Here is a 24,258-nt window from a genome sequence, read left to right as displayed (position 1 = left end):
ACAGCTACAGTTAGCTGCTCTTGCATGAAAAGCCCCCCATGAATTCCAGGCTGTAACCTGTTCCTTCCAATAGGTCAATGTCAAGATTAATGTGACTACACGATAACCTAACAATAACTTGGAAACGCTAGTGGCTTAATCTCTACAAGAAAATATTATTTTGTGAATCGAAATTAGAAAAAGAACTGTCCTGGCTCACTGATGTACACACATCAACAGTACAACAACTCAAGAAAAAGCAGACATTCTCATGAAAAGGTAGGAAATATAATAAGGTTTGGAATGGTTTTAGTCGGCCTTTCCTATCCATTAAAAAAGAATCAGGGGCGGGAGGGGGGAATCCAGAAGACAAAAAATTTAGAGGATTTTTTTTTTTTTATTCAGCAGCCTACTCTGCCAGTTAAAAAAGGAAAGGAAAATTCCCTAGACAATCAAAGCAGCAACTTTCAAGCTAGATGTTGAGAGACGGGCAAACAGATTCCTGAGCATGACAAGAAAGCAAAGACCACTGCTGTGGTGATGAGGAGCAAATACCTGCGGCTACACTAAGATCCACTAAACTGCCACTTGAAACAAGTGGATTAATGGTGTGTGAAATACATCTCAATAAAGCTGTTACCCAAAACAACAAAGTAAAGCCATGAGTCCACAGTGAAGATTAAAAAAAAAATCTCAGGGTGAAAGAGGAAAACTCTTCTTCACAGATGAATGCCAAGTAATAAACTCAGAGGAAAAGACAGTACTAGGAAAATCATCATTTTGCAATACCAATGTAATAAATGTTTCAAGCAAGAAGTATCCACAGATGGTAAAACTATTAGGTGAAAGATGATTGGGGAACAGGAGAGTCACACAGCCTCGTAATATCACTCCAAGGATTGCTTTACAAGGAACTGAAACATCCACGCATGGAAATCAGAGAACACCTACCCAGGTGCTCACCAGGGCATCACCTGCCGCCAGTGTTTACACAGACTCCAGTAACCCACAACTAATCACAGGAAACCAGACAATCTAATGCGTGGCTCCATAGGACAAAATGTCAAAGTCATGAGGGAAATAAATGAACACCCATGTCCGAGCTGCATCTCCCACCTTCTGAGGACATGCCGTGGTTTCACAAGTGAGACGCCCTGTGTACACTATGAACACTTTTAAACCCAAATGTCTGCAAGGATGGTGAAAACCCTTGGTAAACAAATAAGTAAATTAACAGACGAACTACACACCGTGTAACTGTCACAGGACCTGTGGATCTTCAGCCAATACGAGGCACGCCGCACGTACCCAGAAAAAAATGGTAGGGCAGAAGGGAGGGAGGAACACAAATACAAAGCACTTAAATGCATTTCTTTTGGACCCTAGGCTGGGAGGAGCATACTGCAAACCACACCCCACCTTCTATCCCAAAAATTCCCCACTCTGATGTCTAAACACAGTATCCAAAAGTACAGGCCTAATCAAATGGCTTAAACAAAAGCCGTGTCCAAAATGAGGAAGGAGACAGGATGGGCAGCACTGCTAACTCCTTCCACTTCTTTCTTTGACAAAACAGTAAGAGCTTAAGAATTAAGTTCTAAATTTAACTTGCCATTTTTAGATTATTTTAAATTCTTTCACACAATGCCCAAACCTGGCCCTTTTATAGCTTTTTTTTTAAATATAATTTTTTATTGAAAAAAAAATTTTTCCGCCTCCTCCCCGCCTCCCATTTCCCTCCCCGTCTCCCTTTTCCCCTCTCCTCCCTCTCCTCTCCCCCTCCCCCCACTCCTCTCCCCCTCCCTCTCCAGTCTGAGGGGCAGTCAGGGTTCCCTGCCCTGTGGAAAGTCCAAAGTCCTCCCCGCTCCATCCTGGTCTAGGAAGGTGGACATCCAAACTGGCTAGGCTCCCACAAAGCCAGAACATGAAGTAGGATCAAAACCCAGTGGCATTGTCCTTGGCTTCTCAGCAGCCCTCATTGTCCGCCATATTCAGAGAGTCCGGTTTTATCCCATGCTTTTTCAGTCCCAGTCCAGCTGGCCTTGGTGAGCTCACAATAGATCAGCCCCACTGTCTCCGTGGGTGGGTGCACCCCTCGTGGTCCTGACTTCTTTTAAAAATAAAAGTATTATTTTACTTTTTGTGCATGCGTCTTTTGCCTGTCAGGTATGTCTATGCACATAGCTATGGCCACAGAAGCCAGAAGAGAGGTCAAGCGCCCTACAACTGGAGTTGCCATGTGAGGTGCTAAGAATCAAACCTGGGTCCTCTGGAAGGGGTCATCTTAACCATCAAGGCCGCTCTCTAGTCCCTGTTTTTTGTTTTTTTGTTTTTAATAATTTATAGATTTCTATCAAAGTCACTAGTATGGTATAGAGTCCACACACATTCTGCTGCTGGTTCTAGAATAGTCCTTGAAGCCAGTGTCCATGGGACTGGAAAAGTAGCCCAGGGGCAGAGCAGGCACCTAACAAGGCTGAGGCTTGTTCCCAGCACATGGAAAAATAGCAGCAACTACAGTACAGAATGAAAACCACAGGGCTGCAGGCTGAGGCCAGTACTGCAAAGCCGAAAGTCTAGACCGTAGCTCTCAGCTGAACTTCAAGGATTGCCTTACACATCTGCTCCCTGCCCCAGGCCCCGAAGCCTCTTGAGTCTCCTCTGACTCCTACGGCAGGCAAGCTTCCATCATGACTTCTCACCACCCTGACAAGCCAGCACACCATCTCCCCATTTGGCCGTATGAGGTTGCCTCAGGTTCATACTGAAATTCATTATATTTTTGTTGTGTTTGGGTTGGGAGGCTGAGATAAGGGGGCTGAGTTTGGGGTCAGCCTGTTCTAGATAAGGAAGCACTGTCTTCATTTGCTTTTGATTTGGATTTTTGACTTTTTTTTTTTTTTTTAAGAGTTCCATGTATCCAAGGCTGGCCTCAAACTTAAAAGAGATGCAAAGAGAACCGCGAACTCCTGATCCTCTCGTCTCTGCCTCCAGTTGGGTCATTACAGGCATCTATTGCTACACCCTTTTTCTTGAGGGGGGTGTTCTGAGACAGGGTTTCTCTGTAGCTTCAGAGCCTGTCCTGGCACTCACTCTGTAGACCAGGCTGGCCTCGAACTCACAGAGATCCACCTGCCTCAGCCTCCCAAGTGCTGGGATTAAAAGTGTGCACCACCACTGCCTGGCATATTACACCCATTTTTATGCAGTACTGGGGAACAAACACAGGCTTCAACTACGAGCACTCTACTAGCTGACACTGACTTTAAATTTTAAATAATAATAATAATAATAAATTCTGAGGATGTATGTACCAAAGCTAAAAAACAAATCTATGCATTTAAGTACTTTCTATCAGGAGCATAAACAATTGTGAACACACTCCAATCTGAACCACTTACTGATGGCAGCAAACATTACCAAGCTTCCAGTTCCTCCTGCCTGTTGAGAGTTCCAACTTCAATAATACACAGGCCTTGGGCGCCCTCTAGTGTCTCATTCTACACCACACGTTTCATATCAACTTAGGTAACCATTTTCAGAGAAGAAAAAAATGTTTTTTACTGGTTTCTTCTTTTCCACCATTGCATAATAGTTGCTTGGCTATGTACCAAAGCCATCTCAATGCCCGAGCATCAACTTTCTTACCTACTGGACATGCTGAGGCCCAGAGAAGATAGATGTCCAAGAAGTCAAAACAGTTTTAAACAAGTTTAATGAAGTTTATAGAATTCTTTAAAATTCAGATTTTGTGCTCTAGTATTAGAGAGATGGATGGTTCCTGGGTCCCCAGCACTTGAGGTTAAAAAAAAGCATAATTACTCATGTTTAAGAAAAAATAATCAGGACATGGCTGAATGCCTGCCTAAAAACCCAGTGCCATGGAGGACAGAGACAGGAGAATCAGCAGGGCTTGCTGGCTGCCAGCAGAGTTCCAGGTTGAGTGACAGACCCTGCCTCAAGTGATAAGCCAGACAGTGTCCTCCTCTGGCCTCCACGCCCATGTACACAGACACATGCCAACACACCCAAAGCCACACACAGACACACTTCCCTCCACACACCTACACATGCACAGACACACTCCCTCCACACACCCTCACCCATACATACACAGACACACACAGACATACTTCCCTCCACACACCCATCCATACATCCACACACGCATAGACACACACCCACACCCACACCCACAGGGCAATGTGCTGTTTTCAGCTTCCGGTCTTGATCCAAGCTTTGCTATAGTCATTTTCCTGGGATTTACTGAAAGTGAGAGATCAGTGGGCTTAAATGTGAGGAGTAAGCAAGTGACATCCTGTGACCAGGAATGCACACTTTGGGGCTTCACACACTTGACCTCAAATTCCAATCACAACATTTCCTAGCTCTGCTGAATCGGCTCACTCATCTGGAAAAAGGCCAATGCTTTATAGTTTGAAGATTTAAAAATACATTAAGTCATTATTTCAAACTGTAGCTTTTCATTATAAGAACCCATGGTAGTCTGAGCCAGATTGTCAAACCTCACAGACACAAATCTTCAAGTTCCTTCAAATAACCTTCAACCTTGAACTGCTCATAAAATTTCTGTATTTTACTTCTAATTTAATTTTCTTAATATATAAATGTTGTTTCTCTCTTAGCCCTTCTAGAAATATGGAATTAGTGCAGACAGTAAGATTATACCAGTAATAGGACTCGAGACTTTTCAAGCTCTAGTGTTCAATGACCATACTTGGCATTTATCTGATGAAGGATCCTCTTGCAAAACAAATTATATATTTTATATGTAATTTCAGAAAATAGTTGTTCAAGAATATGTGTGTGGGCATGTGTCTGTATATTTCATGGCTGTGTGTGTGTGTGTGTGTGTGTGTGTGTGTGTGTGTATTCATCCCTCCCACCGGAGCAACCTTAATAGAAATGAAGACAAGGTTATCTGTAGAAGACTCAAGAACACCAGAAAGGATATTAAGAAAAAGAAGACAGAAACTGACTGTGCTGGATATGGGAAAGAGCGGGCTGGTGGGAACGAGAGATGTGCCGGAGAAGTGCGTGAGGCCACCACCACTCTTCACCCTTGCACTTGTTTACTGTGCGTGTGTCTGTGTGCACTGAGCACCGTGGCACATGTGTGTCTGTGTGCACTGAGCACCGTGGCACATGTGTGTCTGTGTGCACTGAGCACCGTGGCACATGTGTGGAGACCGGAAGACAGCTCAGGGAGCCCGCTCTCCTTTCACCATGGGGGTCCCAGGAATCAGCTCAGGCTGCCAGGCCTCATCAGCTGGGCCATGTGGCAGGCCTAGGCATTTCTGGAGCTTTAAGGTGAGAACAGAATTTGTCCCAAGAATAGGAAAGAAAACAGCAGCTGGCTTCTGTGCACAGGACCTCACAACGCAGACAGTAAAGGACTAAAGTTATTTTTTCTACATTAATTTTACTGAATTGTTCTGTTTAAAAATATTTACTGAAGAGATTTTGGAAAGTGTAGGCTAAAATCCGAGCTGCAGCACAGTGACGTCAAGATCTTACACTACAGGACTAACTGAATGATGTATCCTTCTTTCTTCACAGGTCTCTAGTAGTTACTGTAATGCAAATGCAATTAGGTGACTCATCCTATAAACCTGTGTAATTAAAGGGGAAATTTTATTGTCATTTGTTTAATATTCCCATTAATAATGTCTTAGTACACGTTTACTGAATAAGAAAGCAATGGACAAATTCCAAGGACAAACAGGGATTTTCTTTTCCCATGAAGCCAACATTATGGAATTTAAACAGATGTTCTATTTGGTCATAGTTATAAAATGAATTCTGGAGGATTAAAATGGGGCTCAGTGTGTTTGCACTCGATTATCACTGAAAGACAACTTCGCGTAAAAAGTTTGCAAAGGCTGCTGGCCATTCTGCACTGGACAATCACTGGGCTGGAGATCACTGAGCACCTACAGCTCTCCTTCTCCAACAAAGCTAGACTAACAAAAATAATTTTTCTAAGGGTTAAGAAAATTGAAATCTTGGACAAGTATGCCCCACTTGGAATTTCAGTGCCTGGCAAGGGTGCAGGTCACAATGCAGCGTATCATTGGGAGAGCCACTGCCTGGCAGTCTCCTGCCCTTCAGAGAAGAACGCGGTGTCTGGTAGCATGGGAGTGAAACAGAACAGATCTTCATGGAAGGAGGAAACCAACACAAACTATTCAGTGCCTCTGTGTAGGCTCTCTGTGCTAGAGAACCAGCATGCAAAGAGGAGAGAAAAGGCAAGAGAAACGCAGATTATCTATAAAAAATAAAATTAAAAAACGAAAACAGAAAAAAAAAAACACTGGAAATAGGATGGAGAAACCAAAGGTGAAGCAAAGAGGCAAATCAAAGACACAATGTTAAAGACACACACTGCAGCACACAACGTCCAAGACACACAACACTGCAGCACACAGCTAAGAAGAAAAGAGGCTGGGAAGCAGTGGCCAGCCCTAACGGCAGCGCGTGGTGAAGTTCAGGAGCGGCTGTTTCACATCATCCTCCTAAGAGGACACAGAAGGGCCAGGACTCGCTCAGAAAGGCTCTCGGGCTGAAGACGCATCTCAGCCTACAGCCTGCTTGCCAACCAAGTCAAGCCCTGGGAACAACCCTAGCAAAGCAGAAGGCTTTCTTTGATGGATCACTGTGCTGGCTAATACTCTGTCAACAGCGATACAAACTGCAGTCACCTGAGAAGAGGCACCATTGGTTATGGGCAAGCCTGTGCTGCGTTTTCTTGACAGATAGTTGATGTGGGAGAACCCAGCTCACTTTGAATGTGGCCACCCCTAGACAGGTGGTCCCGGTTCAGTAAGCCATGGGGAGCGTGCCAGTAGCAGCATTCCTTTCATGGGTCCTGCTTCTGTTTCTGCTTGAGTAAGTTCCCTCAATGATGGACCGACATGGAAATGTCAAATAAACCCTTTTTTCCCCAAGTTGCTCTTGGTCAGAATTTTTTTTTGTCAGAATTTTTTTTTAATCATAGCAATAGAAAGCAAACTAAGATGTGTTCTTATTTGAAAAATGCAAATTAGCTTTTTTATTTTAATTTTTTGAGACAGGGTTTCTCCGTAGCTTTTGGTTCCTGTCCTGGAACTAACTCTTTTTTTGTTTGTTTGTTTGTTTGTTTGTTTCTCTTACATTTTTTTTTTATTTTTTTTATTTATTTATTAAAGATTTCTGTCTCTTCCCCACCACCGCCTCCCATTTCCCTCCCCCTCCCCCAATCAAGTCCCCTTCCCTCATCAGCCCAAAGAGCAATCGGGGTCCCCTGCCCTGTGGGAAGTCTAAGGACCACCCACCTCCATCCAGGTCTAGTATGGTGAGCATCCAAACTGCCTAGGCTCCCGCAAAGCCAGTACGTGCAGTAGGATCAAAAACACATTGCCATTGTTCTTGAGCTCTCAGTAGTCCTCATTGTCCGCTATGTTCAGCGAGACCGGTTTTATCCAGGGCTTTTTCAGACCCAGGCCAGCTGGCCTTGGTGAGTGGAACTAACTCTTGTAGACCAGGCTGGCCTCGAACTCACAGAGATCCGCCTGCCTCTGCCTCCCGAGTGCTGGGATTAAAGGCGTGTGTCACCACCACCCAGCTGCAAATTAGCTTTTTATAGTAAATTAGCAACAGAATTTTTAAAAATCACAATTTCTCCTGACCTTATGTTAATGATTTTAAAAAGTTCAAACATTAGGGTAACTCTACTCCACACTATATCTATAATGATAAAACTCCTCTCGCGCAGATACTTGGATGAAGCATCTTGACCCTAGTCCTGGACCCCTCTTTCCAACACCTCCTATCATGAACCACAGTTACACATTCAAATGTAAACAGAACCAAGAGGCTTCAAGTCAGCTTTAACCTGGGTGTCCTGTAGGCTGCCCTAGTGTCCATCTTACCTAAGAGTTCAGTAGGACCGAATGCAAAGCTCCCGGCAAAGCAGGGAAAACTGGGGATCGGAAACAGCACTTGCCAACTGCAGAAACTTAGCTGGGGCAGAGCTGTACCCTACATGTAGGTGTCTTCTTACTGTTAAAGGCTTTTTTCTGGCTTTGTCCCTCATACAAGCCTTGAACTAGTCATTCCCCGCCTCCAACTTTAAAGACTTGATTATCAAGAATGCAAACTTAGATCATGTTTCTTGAGCTTCTATTAGGTAAGAGGCATGAAAAAAAAAGAGATTTACATATATCCTCTGGGTTAATTCTCCAAAGAATGGTGATTGGTTCAAATAACCCAATAAACAAAAGAATTCTAACACACATATTAATGCATTCAGTCTTACTTAAAATTAAAACATCATTTGCAGCTCCTAACCACTAGCACCACCAGTAAGCCCGAGGAAAGGGAGCTTCAGAATTCTCAGCAAAAATACAGGCTGGTACTTCCACAAACTCAACTTCCCATTATCTGTCAAAATTACACATTCATATGTCTTGGCATGTAACCTACAAAAAACCTGGCACACGTGTACAAGATAGCACATAAACAGCATTACACCTTGGGGTGTATCTGTAATGGCAACCAATGAGGGGCTGGCTAAGTAAATAAAGGTTCATTTGTACAATCAAGCACCATGCAATCATAAAGAATAAAATAATCCAATTTGGCTAGCAAATACCTTCAGCATGAGATGGAGCCCGAAGGATGAAATGAATGGCCCTAGAAGGCACTCAAGAGACCGTAACAACATGATGAATTGAGGGAAGACTCGGAGAGAGAGCAAACAACAGAACCAGAAAGGAAATTCTAAGGACAACCCATAGACATCCCTGAAGGGGATACTTGTTTCCTGACAGGAATAACAAGAGAGACTGAGTCTGCAAAGCAAGGCCATCTCCTCTGGGGTGAACTATTCAATGACTTCTACATCTCAGTTTGGGGTCTTGAATTTACAGAACAGGCTGCACTCACTATCCATTTGACCTGCTTATAAGACGTGTGTCGGGGGAGGGGGTATCTTTATCTACCTCCAAACTATCGAGTGGCTACACTCCTGTACAAGAAGCCAGGAGTTACTCATTATTAAGATGGTAATATCTACAACCAAGACAGCACAAACAGCATCATCCCTTCAGATCTGAGCAGAAAACCCACAAACTGGAATTTTCTCCTCTAGGACACAAAGTCAGGCTCTTTCTGGGGCATCTCCCAAGTCTTCCCCTTCAGTCTTCTAGTAAACATGCAGCTGAGATGAGAAGTTCAATTTATCCTCCTTGCAACACTCCACCTTATCAGTGCTCTCTGAAAGCATCCTTCCTTGGCCTGCGGTCCATCTGGGAAACAGGAAATCCTGGATTCTACTTAGACATGCAACACACACTCCGTTCCTGTCCTAGTCCAGGCTATCACATCTGCTCACCTCTCTGACTACTTCTAACTGTAAGCCTTCAAGAATCATGGTTCATTTTGTGTCCGTGTGTGCATGTATGTACCCTCACATGCACATGTATGCAAGTGTACATATGTGTATGTGTGAGCATGTGCAGGTCAGAGGTCAACACTAGGTGTCTTCTTCAATCACTTTCCCCCTCATTTTTGGAACACAGTCTCTCACCAAACCTGGAATGGTCAGTTCCGCTAGGCTGGGTGACCAGTGAACACGAGAGATCTGGCTACCTCTGCTTCTCCAACCCTGGGACTATAGGCAATTGCCAATACAACCCTCTTTTGAAGTCGGTACTGGGGTCCTCACTCTTGTGTACCAGATACTTTACCAGTTGAACCACCTCCCCAGCTCTAAAGCTTGCTTTTATTATAAATGTAACAAGTGTGGGTATACCCGGATGGGCGCCCTCTGAACTCTCACCAGCCCTTAACTGCACGGTAAAGAAGACCCCCCTGAGTGCTTCCCCAACCAGACAGAGCTATCTGCACAGTGTTAAGTAGAATCTGTAGATAAAGGAATCAGCTGAACTTAACTCACTTTAAGCTCTTTTAAAACAGATTGTTTTTCTCTGGTTTCTTTCCTCACCTAAGTCCCTCTAATTCACACTCAACAGCATGAGGCTAGTTTGTATAAAACCTTCAGGTCAATGGACCTAAAATCATCTTGCCTACACCCCCAAACACGACTGTGTTCCCCACCTCCATCTTACTGCAGTAACCCCAATGCACCAAGATGCTCAGCCGTATCTAAGTTGGTCAAGTTCATGAGAAAGAAGAAAAGAGAAAAGGTGAGGTAAATAGTCTAATCTGTTGATCTTGTTCAGACTCAGTGCAAAATTCACAGAAACTTAACAAGTTCGGGAGAAGAAGAGGCAAGTTATACAATCTCTACAAAGAACAAACACAACACTGTGTGGCAGTGCTCACAAAGCCCAGAGAACGCAGATCCTGCTTCTAATGCATGCAGCTGAATTTCAAGCCCCTCTTAAAGGCAGTAGCTTGTGAGGTAAAACTATTTTAAAGAAAAAATTGCACACTGAACAAATTGCATACATGTCCTGGTGGTTCTCACTAACGTTTTTGTGTGTTTCTTATTGAAACAATCAAATGTGCTCTAGACAGATTTTATATTACTGTCAGGCTAATGCAAGGCTTGGAACTCTTCATAATACAAACTGTTGTTTACAACAGACATCCCTTCTGATTTGTCTCACCTGGAGAAGCTGCATTTCATTCCGCAGTAACTCCCTCTCATCCCAGCTGAGGCCGCGGACAGCGCAGCACCTCAGCTGAAATCAGCTCTGAAGGAGCCTTGATGAGCACGCACAATGCGCAAGACCCCAATCAAACTGCCAGCAAAGCTCTGCCACTCTGAGTAAACAAAGTCATCTCAGTAAGGTCACACGATTCACGAGGATTGCAGCCAAAAAATTAATTACTAGCACGACATATGTCAAAACAAATTTCTGAGAGGATGGAACAACAGTTGTGAGCATGTGTTTTATCTCTTTGTATGCAAAACTAGCACTCTCTGGAATGGAAATATATTCATTTATTCAGCCCTTTTCAGAAAATTTTAAAAAAATGTTGATTACTCTTTCCTGCACGCAGGTGTAAGAGGAGCAAAGAATACAGGTATCGTGAGTCAGAAAGGAAGGGCAGAAAGACTCATTCGGGTGAGATTTCTCAGACAATAGGAACACATGCACAATACTACGAATGATGAACATTCAGTTTGCCAAAAAGGGAGCTGTCAGGCTCCACAACAACCTCCTGAAAACCAAAGGCCTAGGCCACACTACACACAGCCTGTAAGCCACAGGGAGCACAAAACAAGAGTTTTCAAAAGATGACCAATATTCTCCTAACTTCCACATTATTTACATTAGAAATACTTTTGCAAGTTAAAATGTTTCAGTCGCAGGACTCCAAGAAGAGGAGGAAACATCAGCCAGTTCTTCCCTCTGTCATGGAAAACTGTGTCCCAGACTAAAACCGTTTCTCACACCTCACTGTGTAAAAATTCAGTCTCCCCGCTGGAAGCAAAGACTAAAGCATGTTGATGGCAGTATCTAGTGACGTCATTACTGGGGGCCAAGTACAGCATGTCAGTTAGCAGGCCCAAGATGAAAGCGCTGGACTTCTCTCGGTTTCACATGGGGGAACCAAAAGCTACCTCCCTGTGGTGGGCTTTTTACATAGCCGATCTTGCCGTGTTAGTCCTTACTATTTCAGCTAGCAGGTGCTTAGCCAGCTGGAATGACAGAGACACCAGCTGCCCAGCAAACCATCACGAGCGTTCTACATGGAAGAACCAAGGTGCAGCTAAGCAGTTCCTGAGTGACGGCATTCTCCTCCTGACTCTTAAGAAGCATAGGGTCACCAATCAAAGCCCACCCCTGCTTTGGGATTTCAGGAGTAGTAGTAACTGGATTACCTCTCTCAGAACTGTGCTTTTATAGCCTCGGTACAGTCCTTGGATCCCCTGAAACAAACAAAAGCCAAGTGATCAGAAAATTGAAGAACATTCTAGAAAGAGACCTGCCTGCTCCAAAATTTGAGTTCTAAGACATTGCTTAGCCATAGTTTTCTGAAGTTAAACATAATAAACTGGTTTAAAGCACACAAGTCTGCAGTTAGCTCCCCTGAAGTTGACATCTCTAATAACGAAACAATATATATGTATTAAGTAACAGTGTTTATCTTTTGAAAACATTTACATTGTATACATTTCCAAAAGTCAGTCCATCATTCTTTAATGTAAGATGAGGACTTATTTAAGAAATTGGTCAATAATCTCTCAAAAAGTATGTATTACAGATAAGCCTAGTGTTATGTGCTTAAGTACACACATGGTCCAGTGAGCAGTCCATAGGACTGACCTCATTCCTACAGCTGGTAACAGTCCAGAAAGATGAGGGATTTGGTGGCATACACCTGTCATTCCAGCACTCAGGAGGATGAGGAAGAAGACTGAATACCAGCCAGTGTCACACAGGAAGTCCCCATCTCCAAAACAAAGATAAAGAATAACTTTTTCTTTAACCCTAAACTAAGATTGGCTCACATAATTTAAGGAAAGCAGAAAAAAAAAAAGAGAGAGAGAGACACATGATGGCAGAAGCCACAGCCACAGCCCAGGCAACAACAATGAATAGCCCCCCAGGAGTTCAAGGCCAACCTGAGCAACACAGCAAGACTTTGACTCATATATCAAAGCAAACTAGAACAACAGAGGCTTCCGCTAAACTGATCAAGGACAACAGAAACATGCCTAGTGTCAGACATGTGCCCAGGGAGGGCAGCTCTGACCACTGCCAAGACTGATCAGAAAAAGAAAGAACATTTACTTACTTAATTGTTCGTTTAAGGGTCTCATGATGCAGCCCTGATTGGCCTGGAACCCACTGTGTAAGCCAGGCTGGCTTCAAAACTTAGGAAGCTCGCCTGCCTCAGCCTCCAGAGCGCTGGGACTAAAGGCATGTGCCCCCATGCCAGAGGAGAAATGACAATTTCACGTAACATTATGATGCTGGCAATGATTACCAGCCCACTATTATATCTTATAATAAATACTGCTTTTCTCCCACGGGCCCTCTAGTTCCTTCACACGATTAATCTGTCTGATTCTGACAACTGAGACAGATTACATTCAGAGCATATGCAGCAGCGGTACTTGCAGCACGAGTAATAACCCAGAGACAGATACTGGGGCTCAACCTGAAGACAAGAGCAGCAAAGCAGCCAAGAGAGCTCTCACCTCTATGAAATAATCTTCAGACCGAAAGACAGCAGGCTCCCGTCTCACCCCGCCTTATAGTCCTCTCTAGTGCTGGGATTAAAGGCCTGCACCACCACCGCTCGTCCTCTGTGGCTAACTAGTGTGCTGCTGGGATTAAAGGTGTGTGCCACCACTGCCTGGCCTGTACGGCTGACTACTGTAGCGGTTTTGCGTTCTGGTCTTCAGGCAAGCTTTATTCATTAAAATACAAATGAAATATCACTACAAGTACTCAATACATGACTGCTTCAAAATTTTTTTAAAAAAAGTGAAAATAAAAATTCAAAAAGAAAGGAAAAGACAATCTCAGCAAAAAAGTTATTGTAGTTAGACATTAAGGCCATCCTAAAGTTTCTCAAGGCCCCTGCTACGAGGTCACAGTGTTCTCACTAAAATCGCCCTCATCAGAGAAAGAGGGGGGTCTAAAAGCAGCCTTACCTCTTCATTTAATATAGCAGAAAAGATCTGCAAGGTTGTTGAAGAAGCGGACACCTGTGCCCTCTGTTTAACCACTTCAGAAGGAACTCGAATCAAGCAGGCAACCTAAAACATACAGATTTAATTATATCTGAAAAGGATGTTGCTGTTGCAAAAACTGACATCTTTTTATATGCAAAACTAATAATGCAAATATCATCTTAAGGTTTAATGTGAGGTGTTAAAAAGACTTTTATTAACCTAAAATTCTTGAACCTTCAAGGACACACATAGTCATCAGTGGCAAAACCCTCCTCTGAATGAGATCTACTCACCTTGGACACCAAGCTCCACACATACATACACACCACTCAGTGGCAGGAAGAAAATTCCATTCTCATGGATCCCCAACTCATAGAACGGTATGTCACACTTAAGCAACTTTTCAAGCCTGTTTCACCAAGGAATATATACCTTTGTTTGACTAGAAGTACCACACCAGGAGAGGCGAGACTGTCTGTAAGCTGGCAGCCCTGTCCCTCCCACCTCACACCAGTCTCCACCAACTCTCAAGCCAGCCTGGCACCTAGGCCTTCCCACCACACAACTGAGGACCAGCACCAGCATTCCAGCAGACACTGGTCCCAACTAGGCACACTCACACCTAGCTAAGTCAACTAGCAATTCTTAAATTGTCTTCAGTGAAGAGAAGAGGATTCCACACTATAAAGGCTGGCGGCCTACTTTCAGAAACAGAGACTAAAGTGGAAACCAGAAAGTAGCAGAGGGGATGGACAGTCAGTCACGGGGGAGATAAAAGGATCGTTAAACAGTTTCTGTGTTGAAGCCCCGACACAGCAGTATTCCAGAGAGATAATGCTTTCTGCAGCTTGGGTTGATGCCCAGTGTTTTACACATGCTTGAGGACACTAAACTCCAGCTTTTAGAATATGAATATATACTTATATGTAAGAGATGGCAAGAAGTGCAGATAATCTTTCTTCAGTGACACTGTAGCTACACTGGGTGGAAGAGATGTATAATGTCGGCCTTCTGGCATGCTGGGAGAAGAGAGGCCAAAGTTCAAGGCCTCCCTGGACAACTTAGCAAGATTGATATCAAAAACTAAAGTAAGAGGGCTGAGGACACAGGCAGGTGTACAGACATTATCTAGCACGTATGAAGCCCTGGGTTCAGTTCCTAGTACCACAAGATAAATGATGTTGCACAGAGAACTGCTCTCATTATGCGGCTCAGGCTGGTCTTCAACCCAGAGTCCTCTTACCTCAGCCTCTGAAATGTTAGGATTATAGGCACACATGTACTAATAGGGCTGGTCAAAGCTTTTTTTTTTCATTTAAAATATAGTATTTTTATTAATTCTTTAAGAATTTCATGTATGTACACATTATATCTTTGAGAATTTCATACATGTATACAATGAAATATGATTACCTATCCCAACATCATCCCCTCCCAAGCTTGTGTCCTGTCCCCTTTTATTTTTTAAATAACCCAGAAGTCTAGTTAGTGCTGCCTATATGTGTATAAGTATAGAGCTATATCCACTGAATAATTGGACCTAATCAGAGGCCATACTCCTGAAACAACGACCCTCCCTCTCTCCCTCCCTCTCTCCCTCTCTCTCTCTCTCTCTCTCTCTCTCTCCCTCCCTCCCTCCCTCCCTCCCTCGGCAGCCATCCACTCTCTGAAGATTCTCAGTGAGCGCAGGGGCTGGTGAGTCCGCTCCACTTCAGGCTGGAATGCTGACCTTGTGAAGGTCTTGGGAAGGCAGCCACAGATTCTGTAAGCCTCGTCTAAAAGATACTGTTTGCCCCTTGCCTTCTTGATCTTCGGCATGACATTTTCTGAGCCCTGGGAGGGGATGTGGTAGAGATGCCCCATATACAGTGAGCATGCCACAGCCTTTTGACCAGCTGGGAGTTTCTTTGTTATCGGCTATCCTCTGAACAGAGTTATCTTTGATACTATGCTACACTAATAACGTGGTCTCATGCAGAAAAGAAAAGTTGATCTCCAGCACCTCTCACCTACCAACACACTTGAGGAGAAAACACACTCCTCTTCTGGGGGAGGACCATCCTCCCAGTCGGCCTCCCCTTGCACTGTTAGCTCCAACAGTGTGGTGTGGCCACCTCCTTTGTTAGCGAGGCTCAGGACACAGATGTCTAGCAAGACAAGACCATTACATCCAACTGAGTGTGTATTCTGTTACCAAGGTAACAGCAAGACAGAAGATAACAACCAGGGGAAAAGTGGTACCATATATGAAGACACAGAGGCTATGAAAGGGTGGTCAGGAGCCCTGGCCAGTTCCAACCATCATGGGACCATCCCTGAACCAAATGACATGAGCAGAGGGGCTTCAGACGGCTACTGGGATACTCCGAGCAACCTCTGACGCATTCCCCTGACCTCCCTCAGCTCACTCTGTTCCTAACTGCTGCACTTTTATCTCCTGACTAATGAGTAAACACACATATTTATACAATTGTATGTATACCCGTGTGACTTTCCTTAACCGATCTGAAGCAGTTTTATGGTATCCATTAGATTCTACTGTTTATGTGTTGTGTGTGGTATGGCAAGTATGTAGCGTGCGCGCACATGAGAGCAAGCACATGTCACTATGGGGGCCCATGCAGAGGCCAGAGGACAGTGGGATTCTCTACTCTTTCACCTGGTTTCTCTCGTAAACTTTTCTCACTGAACCTGAAATCCACTGACTGAGTCAGGCATCCAGACAGGAATGCTCCCGTCTCAAGCAGCCTCCAACATTAGAGTGATTGGCACTTACAGCAGTATATGGCTTTTACGTGGGTATTAGGGATTTGAACACAGGTCCTCTAGCTTTGATAGGAATTATTCTTGGATACTAAGCAATCCCTCTGGGCCTCTTCTTCAATAATTTTTCTTTATTTCCCATTAATATACCTCCTCTGTCACAAAAAGCTCCTTCATTATTCTTACTTCCTAAATAAAACTATGACATTTTGCTCTTACTCCGTGTGTGTGTGAATTGTGTGTACAGCTACACAAGCACTTGTGTGTAGCAGGCCTTCTTGGACGGCCAGCCTACAAATCAAGACATGAAGACTTATTATTAGCTATGAATGCTCATAACTTAATTTACCTTGTTTCTCTTTATCTATGTTTTGCCTCTGGGCTTTTTAACCTTTCTTTCATTCTGTAGGTCCTATTCCATGTCCGCCTGGCTGGCCGGCCCAGGGTGTCTCCCTCTTTTTCTCCCTCCTCCTCTCTTTTCATTCTCTAGGGCCTAGATACCGCCTCCTACTTACTCTCTGCCCTCCAGCCCTGTTATCCCTCTACTGCCTAGCTATTGGCCATTCAGATTTTTATTAAACCAATCAGGTGCCTTAGGCAGGCATAGCAACCCATATTTACATCATTAAACGAACGCAGCATAAACAAATGTACCACATCCTTACATGGCTAAAGCAATGCTCACAACACCTGTGTGCATGTGCATGCGAGGCCTCAGGTCAACACCTGGTACCTTCCTCAAATGCTTACCACCTTTATATTTTGAGACAGGGTCTCTCATGGAACCTGAAGCTTGCCAGTTCAGGCAGGCTGGCTAGCTGGCCAGTGAATACCAGGAATCTTCCCATCACTGTTTCCCAATAACAGGGTTATAGGCACATGTAGCTTATGTCTGGCTGCTGCATGGGTGCTAGGATTTGAACTCATGTCATGTTGCAGTCACAGCAAGCACTCTTACCCACTAAGCCACCTCCCCAGTCCTATACTATAAATTTTTTTAAAAAATTTCTGAGTCATAAGCGCCTTGAGATTGAGAAAAATATATATCAACCTCACTAACCAACAGAAGAAAAAGAAAACTCTATTATAGATAACATTTTTGTATTGTTATATGTAGAAAGGAAATTAAACCACCAAAAAGGAAAAAAAAAACACCAAAAAGTTATACTTTTCCACACAAATACCTTTACTGATATTCCCTTATTTTTCAATTATCTTTATATGAAATACCCATACATATTTTGATTAAAAGATTAGAAAAATACAGTAGGATTACAGATATTTTTTTCTGCTTATCCATATTTTCTAACTTCTTTGCAATCACCATGTATAAGTTCCATGGACCAAAGACTTTATGTGAGGAGAAATAAAATGAAGGAGCCAAATTAAAATAACCTTGTAGATGCAAGACTAAGACGACTTTGACAACGATGTCTGTTTTTAAGTTGGCAATGGTCTACAACAGAGCGGAGCAGACAGTGTCCCAGAGGCTCGGAATTACATACAAATCACTTCTCTGGGTAAGAGCGTGAGCTTTCAGAAACCCACTGAAAACCGAGATGCAAAATGAAGTCCACGGATACCAATAGAAACCTAAAGGCAAGCTCCCAACATCTACAGCTCACCAAAGAATGAAAGCACATAAATAAATGAAAGAGGAAAGAAAGAAAAGGGCACACTAATGCCTTGGGCTTTCCGATTCAGGAGGTCAACAATGAAATATGACCCCAATATGGCAGGAAAATAGGAGCTGTCCACTTCTGAGGTTCAGCATAAATATTTATGGAACTTCATGCTTCATAACCCTTCATGCTCTTACATTACATTTTTATTTCTTAAAAACACAGAAACAGAAGAAAAATTTGGAAAAGGTTCTCAGATGGAAAACAGTCTCAGCCTTTGCCTGGTACAAAGGCCCCAGCATGGAGTCTGACTTCTGTGGTGTGGCAGTTCAGACCCAAGTCAGTCTCTCTGCTCCTGCTCTCCCCATGCCTTCTGCTTGGTTTTCTGGATTTTCTCCAGTGTGAATGTGAGGAACAGCAGAGCACTGCACAGGAACAAAGCATGCCTGAGTGCTGCAGCTCTGTGACAGGAAATGCAAGTAACCCTGCCCCCAGGTCTCCTCGAACTGCTCTGGGGCACACATGCGGGATGGAGCCAGGACACAGGGATGGTGGCATCTTCATCAGACCTGAGAACACTTCGCGGGCTGAAGTTCTATCAACATGGCTTTACATACAGAAAACAAATGGAGCTGAGTGTGATGGTTCACACCTGCGCTTCTAAAAAGCAAGAGTAGAAAAGGGGATGGGGAGGAGTCAAGACTGAAGACCAATCTAGCCTAAAGGAGAGGAGACAGACAGACAAAGAGAGAGAAATACATGTGCACCCATCTTTTATCATCCTTAAAAAAGAAAACAATGCTGGGCTCATTAGAATTAATACAGAAAAATGACAAAACTTAGGTTTAAATTTTGGTTAAATACTATGCAGTTACCACGAGTTTTCTTTCTTGGAAATAAACTACTCTCAAAGTGAACTTACTGCAGGGGGCATCCCAACCACTTATTAAATACAACACAAAACTGAAAAACTATAAGCCATAAATGTATGAAAGTGAGTTAATTACTGTGATTGTTAGCATTACAGTAAGAAACCGAATGAGGACTGGTGGGTGAGATGGCTCAACAAGCAAAGGGGCTTGGGGCCGAGCCTGGTGTCCTGAGTGTCACCACACCATGGACGAGAGAACTGAACCTCTAAGTTGTCTTCTGACCTCCACATACACACCATGGCATGTGTGAGTATGCCTGCTCACATGCACGTACACATACACACAGGGGCATGTGTGAGTATGCCTGCTCACATGCACGTACACATACACACAGGGGCATGTGGGAGTATATGCTCAAACACATATACACACACAAGGGCATGTGTGAGTATGCATGCTCACACGCATGTACACATACACACAAGGGCACTGTGAGTATGCATGCTCACAAGCATGTACACATACACACAAGGGCATGTGTGAGTATGCATGCTCACACGCATGTACACACACATATACACACACGAGATGTTGGGCGATGATGGCTCTTCCTTGCCACAGCCAGGTTCCACACTGTCAGCATAACGCCTGCCAGAGTTTCACAGTTTCCCTCTGCCCTCTCACTGGGCACACATATTCGAAGTTCCACACAGTCATCATCTTCATTAAAAGTTTGCCATGCTTACAAGCACTCAAGGGACTCAGCGAATTTTAAATTAGTAAGCTCATATTTTAAATGGCAACTCTATAATACATTCAACAGAAACCTAAAAATATGTCGAATAGAGCAAACCAGAGAGTGATTATATCTGAAGAGAAATCAGTGTTGGGCTTTATAGAACAAATTCAGGGCAGATGCTACAAAGAGCATCAGGGAAACAGTGTAACAATAAAGACTTTTGAAAAGCAGTTTACTTGCATTTTATGTTACTTTCTTTTTCTAGCTCTCTAAATTCTCTTTAGAAAGCAGACTTCAATTAACAGCTAACATATTTTTCTATGCTTAAAATTAAGAAAACCTCTATAACTCTGCAGTTCATTTATGCATCAAGCCTGCCATCTTCTGGTTACATATGGAACAACACCTACTGGTGAACAAGCAATATGGAAATCCTACCTATATCTCTTATATCGAGACAGTTTCCAAACCTTTCTTCCTTAAGTGGTTCCCCTCACTTACAAAACCACCCTATAAGCACCACAAGAAAAAAAAATTCAATCTCTTCAGGTACTGGGCTCTCTTGGGAGAACCAACACTGCCCCTAGTAGTAGACTGCAGATTAGGTGAACAGTCTTTCCAACAGAAATCATTGTACTGACCTGCAGGCCCTGGTAGTAAACATTTAAGAATCGTTATACAAGGCAATGACCTCCCTCTTCTATGCTCTCCACCACAGCAGTGAGTCATGACTCAAAGAGGATTGGAAGCCCCAAGCATGAATCTGTAGATTACTCTTAACAAAGAAACCAGCAGATGGGACACACTATAATACTAACTGTCATTTCTATAACACACCATCACACAATAGTAAATGTACTTTAGGAAGGGACCTCCTCGGCTAAAGCGTATACACCAGGCAGCATGCTTTCTGTAGCACACAGTGTCACCTGCATTCCCTGGCTTGTTGCTCCTACTTCCACCGTTAAGTTGTCAGTTTGGAAATCAGGTCTCCTGGGTCCAGCTGCTTCCCTTCCCCCTTGGTGTAGGATGCTTAAAATAATGCTGAGCCCACCTGATGATTTAGGAAATCCTAGCTCTCAATATCCCTAATCCTATCTGCCCAGTCTTTTTTGCAAAGTAACATTCTCAGGTTTCATGAATCAGGACTGGGGGCATGATGCTCTCTAAAATAGAAACAGTAAGTTCTAGAACACTGCATTCTTATTTTAAGAAACAAAATTATCTGCATTTTTTGCCTCAACTTTTTTAAATTTTTATTTAATATGCATGTACTATATTTACATCATTCCTCTCCTCCTGCCACTCCCCAACTCTATCTCAAATTCAGGGCTTCTTTGTTTTAGGTGTTTGCTGGTTTGTTTCTGTGTGTGTGTGTGTATGTGCGCGCGCACACATGTGCACGCACTTACATGTGCACATGTGTGTTGAGAACTAACCTATTAGGAAGCCCATCCCTGAAAAACACTAATTCTCCCTCTCTCCAGTCATTAGTTGCCTGTTGTTCTTTGTCTAGAAGTGGAAATCCATGAGATTTTTGCCCATCCATGTTCCCATGTTAGCATATTAACTGGTTTAGGCAGCCATACTACTAAGATTTTTGGTGTGGGAAGTCTTTCTGTCTATGTGTTGCTTTTACTGGTTAATGAATAAAGAAACTGGCTTGGCCTGATAGGGTAGAAAAGAGCTAAGTGGGGAAAACTAAACAGAATGCTGGGAGAAAGGAGGCGGAGTCAGAGAGAAGCTATGTAGACCCGCCCAGAGCCAAATGGAACTTTACCCCGTAAGCCACTGCCATGTGGCAATACAAAGATTAATAAAAATGGGTTAAATTAATATGTAAGAGTTAGCCAATAAGATGCTACAGCTAATGGGCCAACCAGTGTGATTTAATTAATACAGTTTCTGTATGATTATTTCGGGGGTAAGTGTGGGTCCATATTTCATATAAAATAATTTACAGGCAGACTCATTGGCCACTAGGCAGCTGCAATCCTGCCAGACAAGCAAGTCAGCCAACTAACAAGGCCAGGATGTATTGCTCCTTCTCCTTTGTTAAAATGTAGATCGCCTGGGGACAGGTGTGTTCCAATGCTGGTGACTACGTTGCAGGTGTTTCCCTAGCCGGCGTCCCTCAGAAAGAGAATATTAATGAGGATCCACCTTGGTTTACCTGGGGGATAAAAGGTGTTTTGTATAATAAACGCGGGTAGTTCTTCAGGATGGAGAAAGCCTGAGATGCCCTTCTGTTATGGCTGTGTGAACTGTGTCTCGTTATTTTCTCTCACCTCCATACCAGTCCAGTTAGGGAAAATGGTTTTCTATGTTGGGGTCTACGGGCACTGACAGGTAAGCAGCCAGGAACAAACAAGCGACCTCCTTCCTACAGATTTCATGGGTGGAGCTTCCTGTCGTGTCTAGAAGACACAACTTCACTGCAGACTTTATGGTCCTCTAGCTCTTACGATCTTTCCATCCCATCTTCCACTATGTTCTCCTGGACGCAATGGCTGTGCTGTGGATTATCAACTGAGGCTGGGCATTCCAGTCCGTTGTCCTCTGCATTTTGACCAGTTGTCTGTTTCTGAAATGGTCTCTGCTTAGAAAAAAGCAGCAGCTGCAGCAGCCTCTTTGATGAGGGGCTGGAGCTACACCACCCGTGGGTCTGAGGATAAGAAGTCAGAGTGCAGACAGGAATTACACAGGTCAGAGAGTGGCAGTCATAAGTTCTCTTCTGAGATCTACAACCTCACCAGCCTTGGGCAGTTGTGTTTCCAGAACCTGCTGACTGGGCCTCAAGCTCAATTAGACAGTTGTTGGCTACAGCCACCATTAGGAACAGCTTGTCGTGCTGGTCACGGTTGCGGTCCACGTACATCACAGCTGTGCAGGACTATTGATTACTTTCTTCCCTTGGCAGCCGGGATGTCACCTTCTGGAAACTTTTGGGTAAGGTCCAGCCCGATTCCTCTAAGTCTTGTGTCTGAAGTGCATGGTGTCTTTAGCAACTGTCTTCAACTTCAACTTCTGGGAGGCAAACAAGGGCAACAGCAATAGCCTACATTGTTGGGGAGTTGTTTGGCCTCTCCTAACCAACAATGCAAAAGAAGGTTTCTCATAAACTGGTAATGGAGTTTTTGTTACACAGGCTATGGCTCTTGTAGGGAATATTGTCCTCCAAACGGCATAACTGCACTTAAACTACACACACACACACACACACACACACACACACACAAACGTATAATTTTAGGTAAATATAGATTAATAAGATTCCCTATGGTCTTTTCAAAGATGCTTGGTGTTATTCTTTCCCTCCTTCCTAGAGTTCCTAGGTCATTTTTATTGGAGAACATTTCTACAGGACTGGGGGACTGGGGGGGGGTGCGTTGTGAGGCGCTGTCTTACCTCTTATACTGTTTATTTTTAAGGAAACCTGGGCATGTGGATGTCTTTGGTTCTATGTGTGATATGGACACACAGATCAGGCCCCACCTCTAGCTGTGGGTGTGGGCTTGGTATGGAAACTGGGCAAGGTGCAGGTGGGCTAGAGTCAGGCAGACTCGCCAGGCTGTGCAGGTGTGCTGTCCCTGTGGGCTGGGTACGGCACAAGCAGGATACGGTCAAATGGACAGCTGATCTGATGCTTACTACCCAAGTCCTGTACTTTCTCATCTCCACTTCTGTCATTTTTATATAGAACATAAAACAGCAAATCTCGGAGAGGTGCTCCTGGCAATACACAGAAACACTGCCTCGTTAATCAGCCTCCACAGTGTTTTATTGTCCACACACAGCTCAGAAACCTTCGGCAAGTCACTCGACTTTTTTACGTTTAGTTTCTCTGTATTCTTGTATCAAAACAGTAAAAATGTGTCACAAAGCAATTTATGTGGCCTGGATCCAGAAACAACATTTATTGTACTCTGCGAGATGCAAGGCTGAGCGCTGTGTAAAACTGCTGCAGTGCTGCATCCCAGGAAGAACAGGGAGTGAGGCGGCATGCAAGCCTGTCTGTCCAGGTGGACAGAGCAGCAGCTCCACGGAACACACAGTGCAGGAGTGGGAGTGCATGAATGGCACACACAAGAAAGAGGCGTGAGTGTGTGGGAAAGTCACAGCTCTGATGATCCACATCGCAAGTCCCCAAAATAGTCCCTGGCCATTCAGTAAATGAATCCAACTATTCTATATGCTCTTCAGAAATAGGACTACCAGTTCTCATTCTGCTTCGTAGCACCTGTCATGGTACCAGCTATATGGAGATACTGGAAATCACACAGCCACAGACCAAGGCAAACTAGTGACCAAGGCATTTAATTCATTATCTTTCCAAGAACTATATTCTAACCAATGAGAAGGGTAGCAGATGCCAAGTTTTGGTACACATTAGGGAGAAAAGTTAGCTGCAGAAGCTAGTATTGTCTTAAAAATGAGTTTGTCTCTGACAAAACTCGGGCTCACACAAAAGTACCTAAACCTAACTTCCTTTAATGCTGCTGTCCTTAGAGAGAAGGACTCAATTTTCCTATGCACAGGACAATGGCAATGACTAACCACATTATACTCTCAGAGTTCCAAACAGTTCCTTCAATTTCATCATAATGTATGAACATCATGTTG

At 43.7% G+C, this 24,258-nt stretch overlaps 1 protein-coding gene across 1 annotated transcript in view; it reads right to left on the bottom strand.

Moving 5' to 3' along the window:
* Window positions 1-24,258, bottom strand: part of Slc25a26 (solute carrier family 25 member 26) — a 112,548-nt gene that overhangs the window by 60,560 nt on the left and 27,730 nt on the right. The window contains exons 4-5 of the mRNA XM_050160285.1: window positions 13,619-13,723; window positions 11,837-11,884 (exon numbers count right to left, since the gene is read on the bottom strand). Of these exons, the coding sequence (XP_050016242.1) occupies window positions 11,837-11,884; window positions 13,619-13,723 (153 nt within the window). The remainder of the gene's footprint in view (window positions 1-11,836; window positions 11,885-13,618; window positions 13,724-24,258) is intronic.

Source organism: Alexandromys fortis, unplaced genomic scaffold, assembly GCF_014885135.2.
Source record: "Alexandromys fortis isolate MF-2015 unplaced genomic scaffold, M_Fortis_MF-2015_v1.1 scaffold_111, whole genome shotgun sequence".
NCBI classification, from domain to species: Eukaryota; Metazoa; Chordata; class Mammalia; order Rodentia; family Cricetidae; genus Alexandromys; species Alexandromys fortis.
Note: the sequence above shows the minus strand (reverse complement) of the source record. Positions and strands in the feature narration are given on the sequence as shown.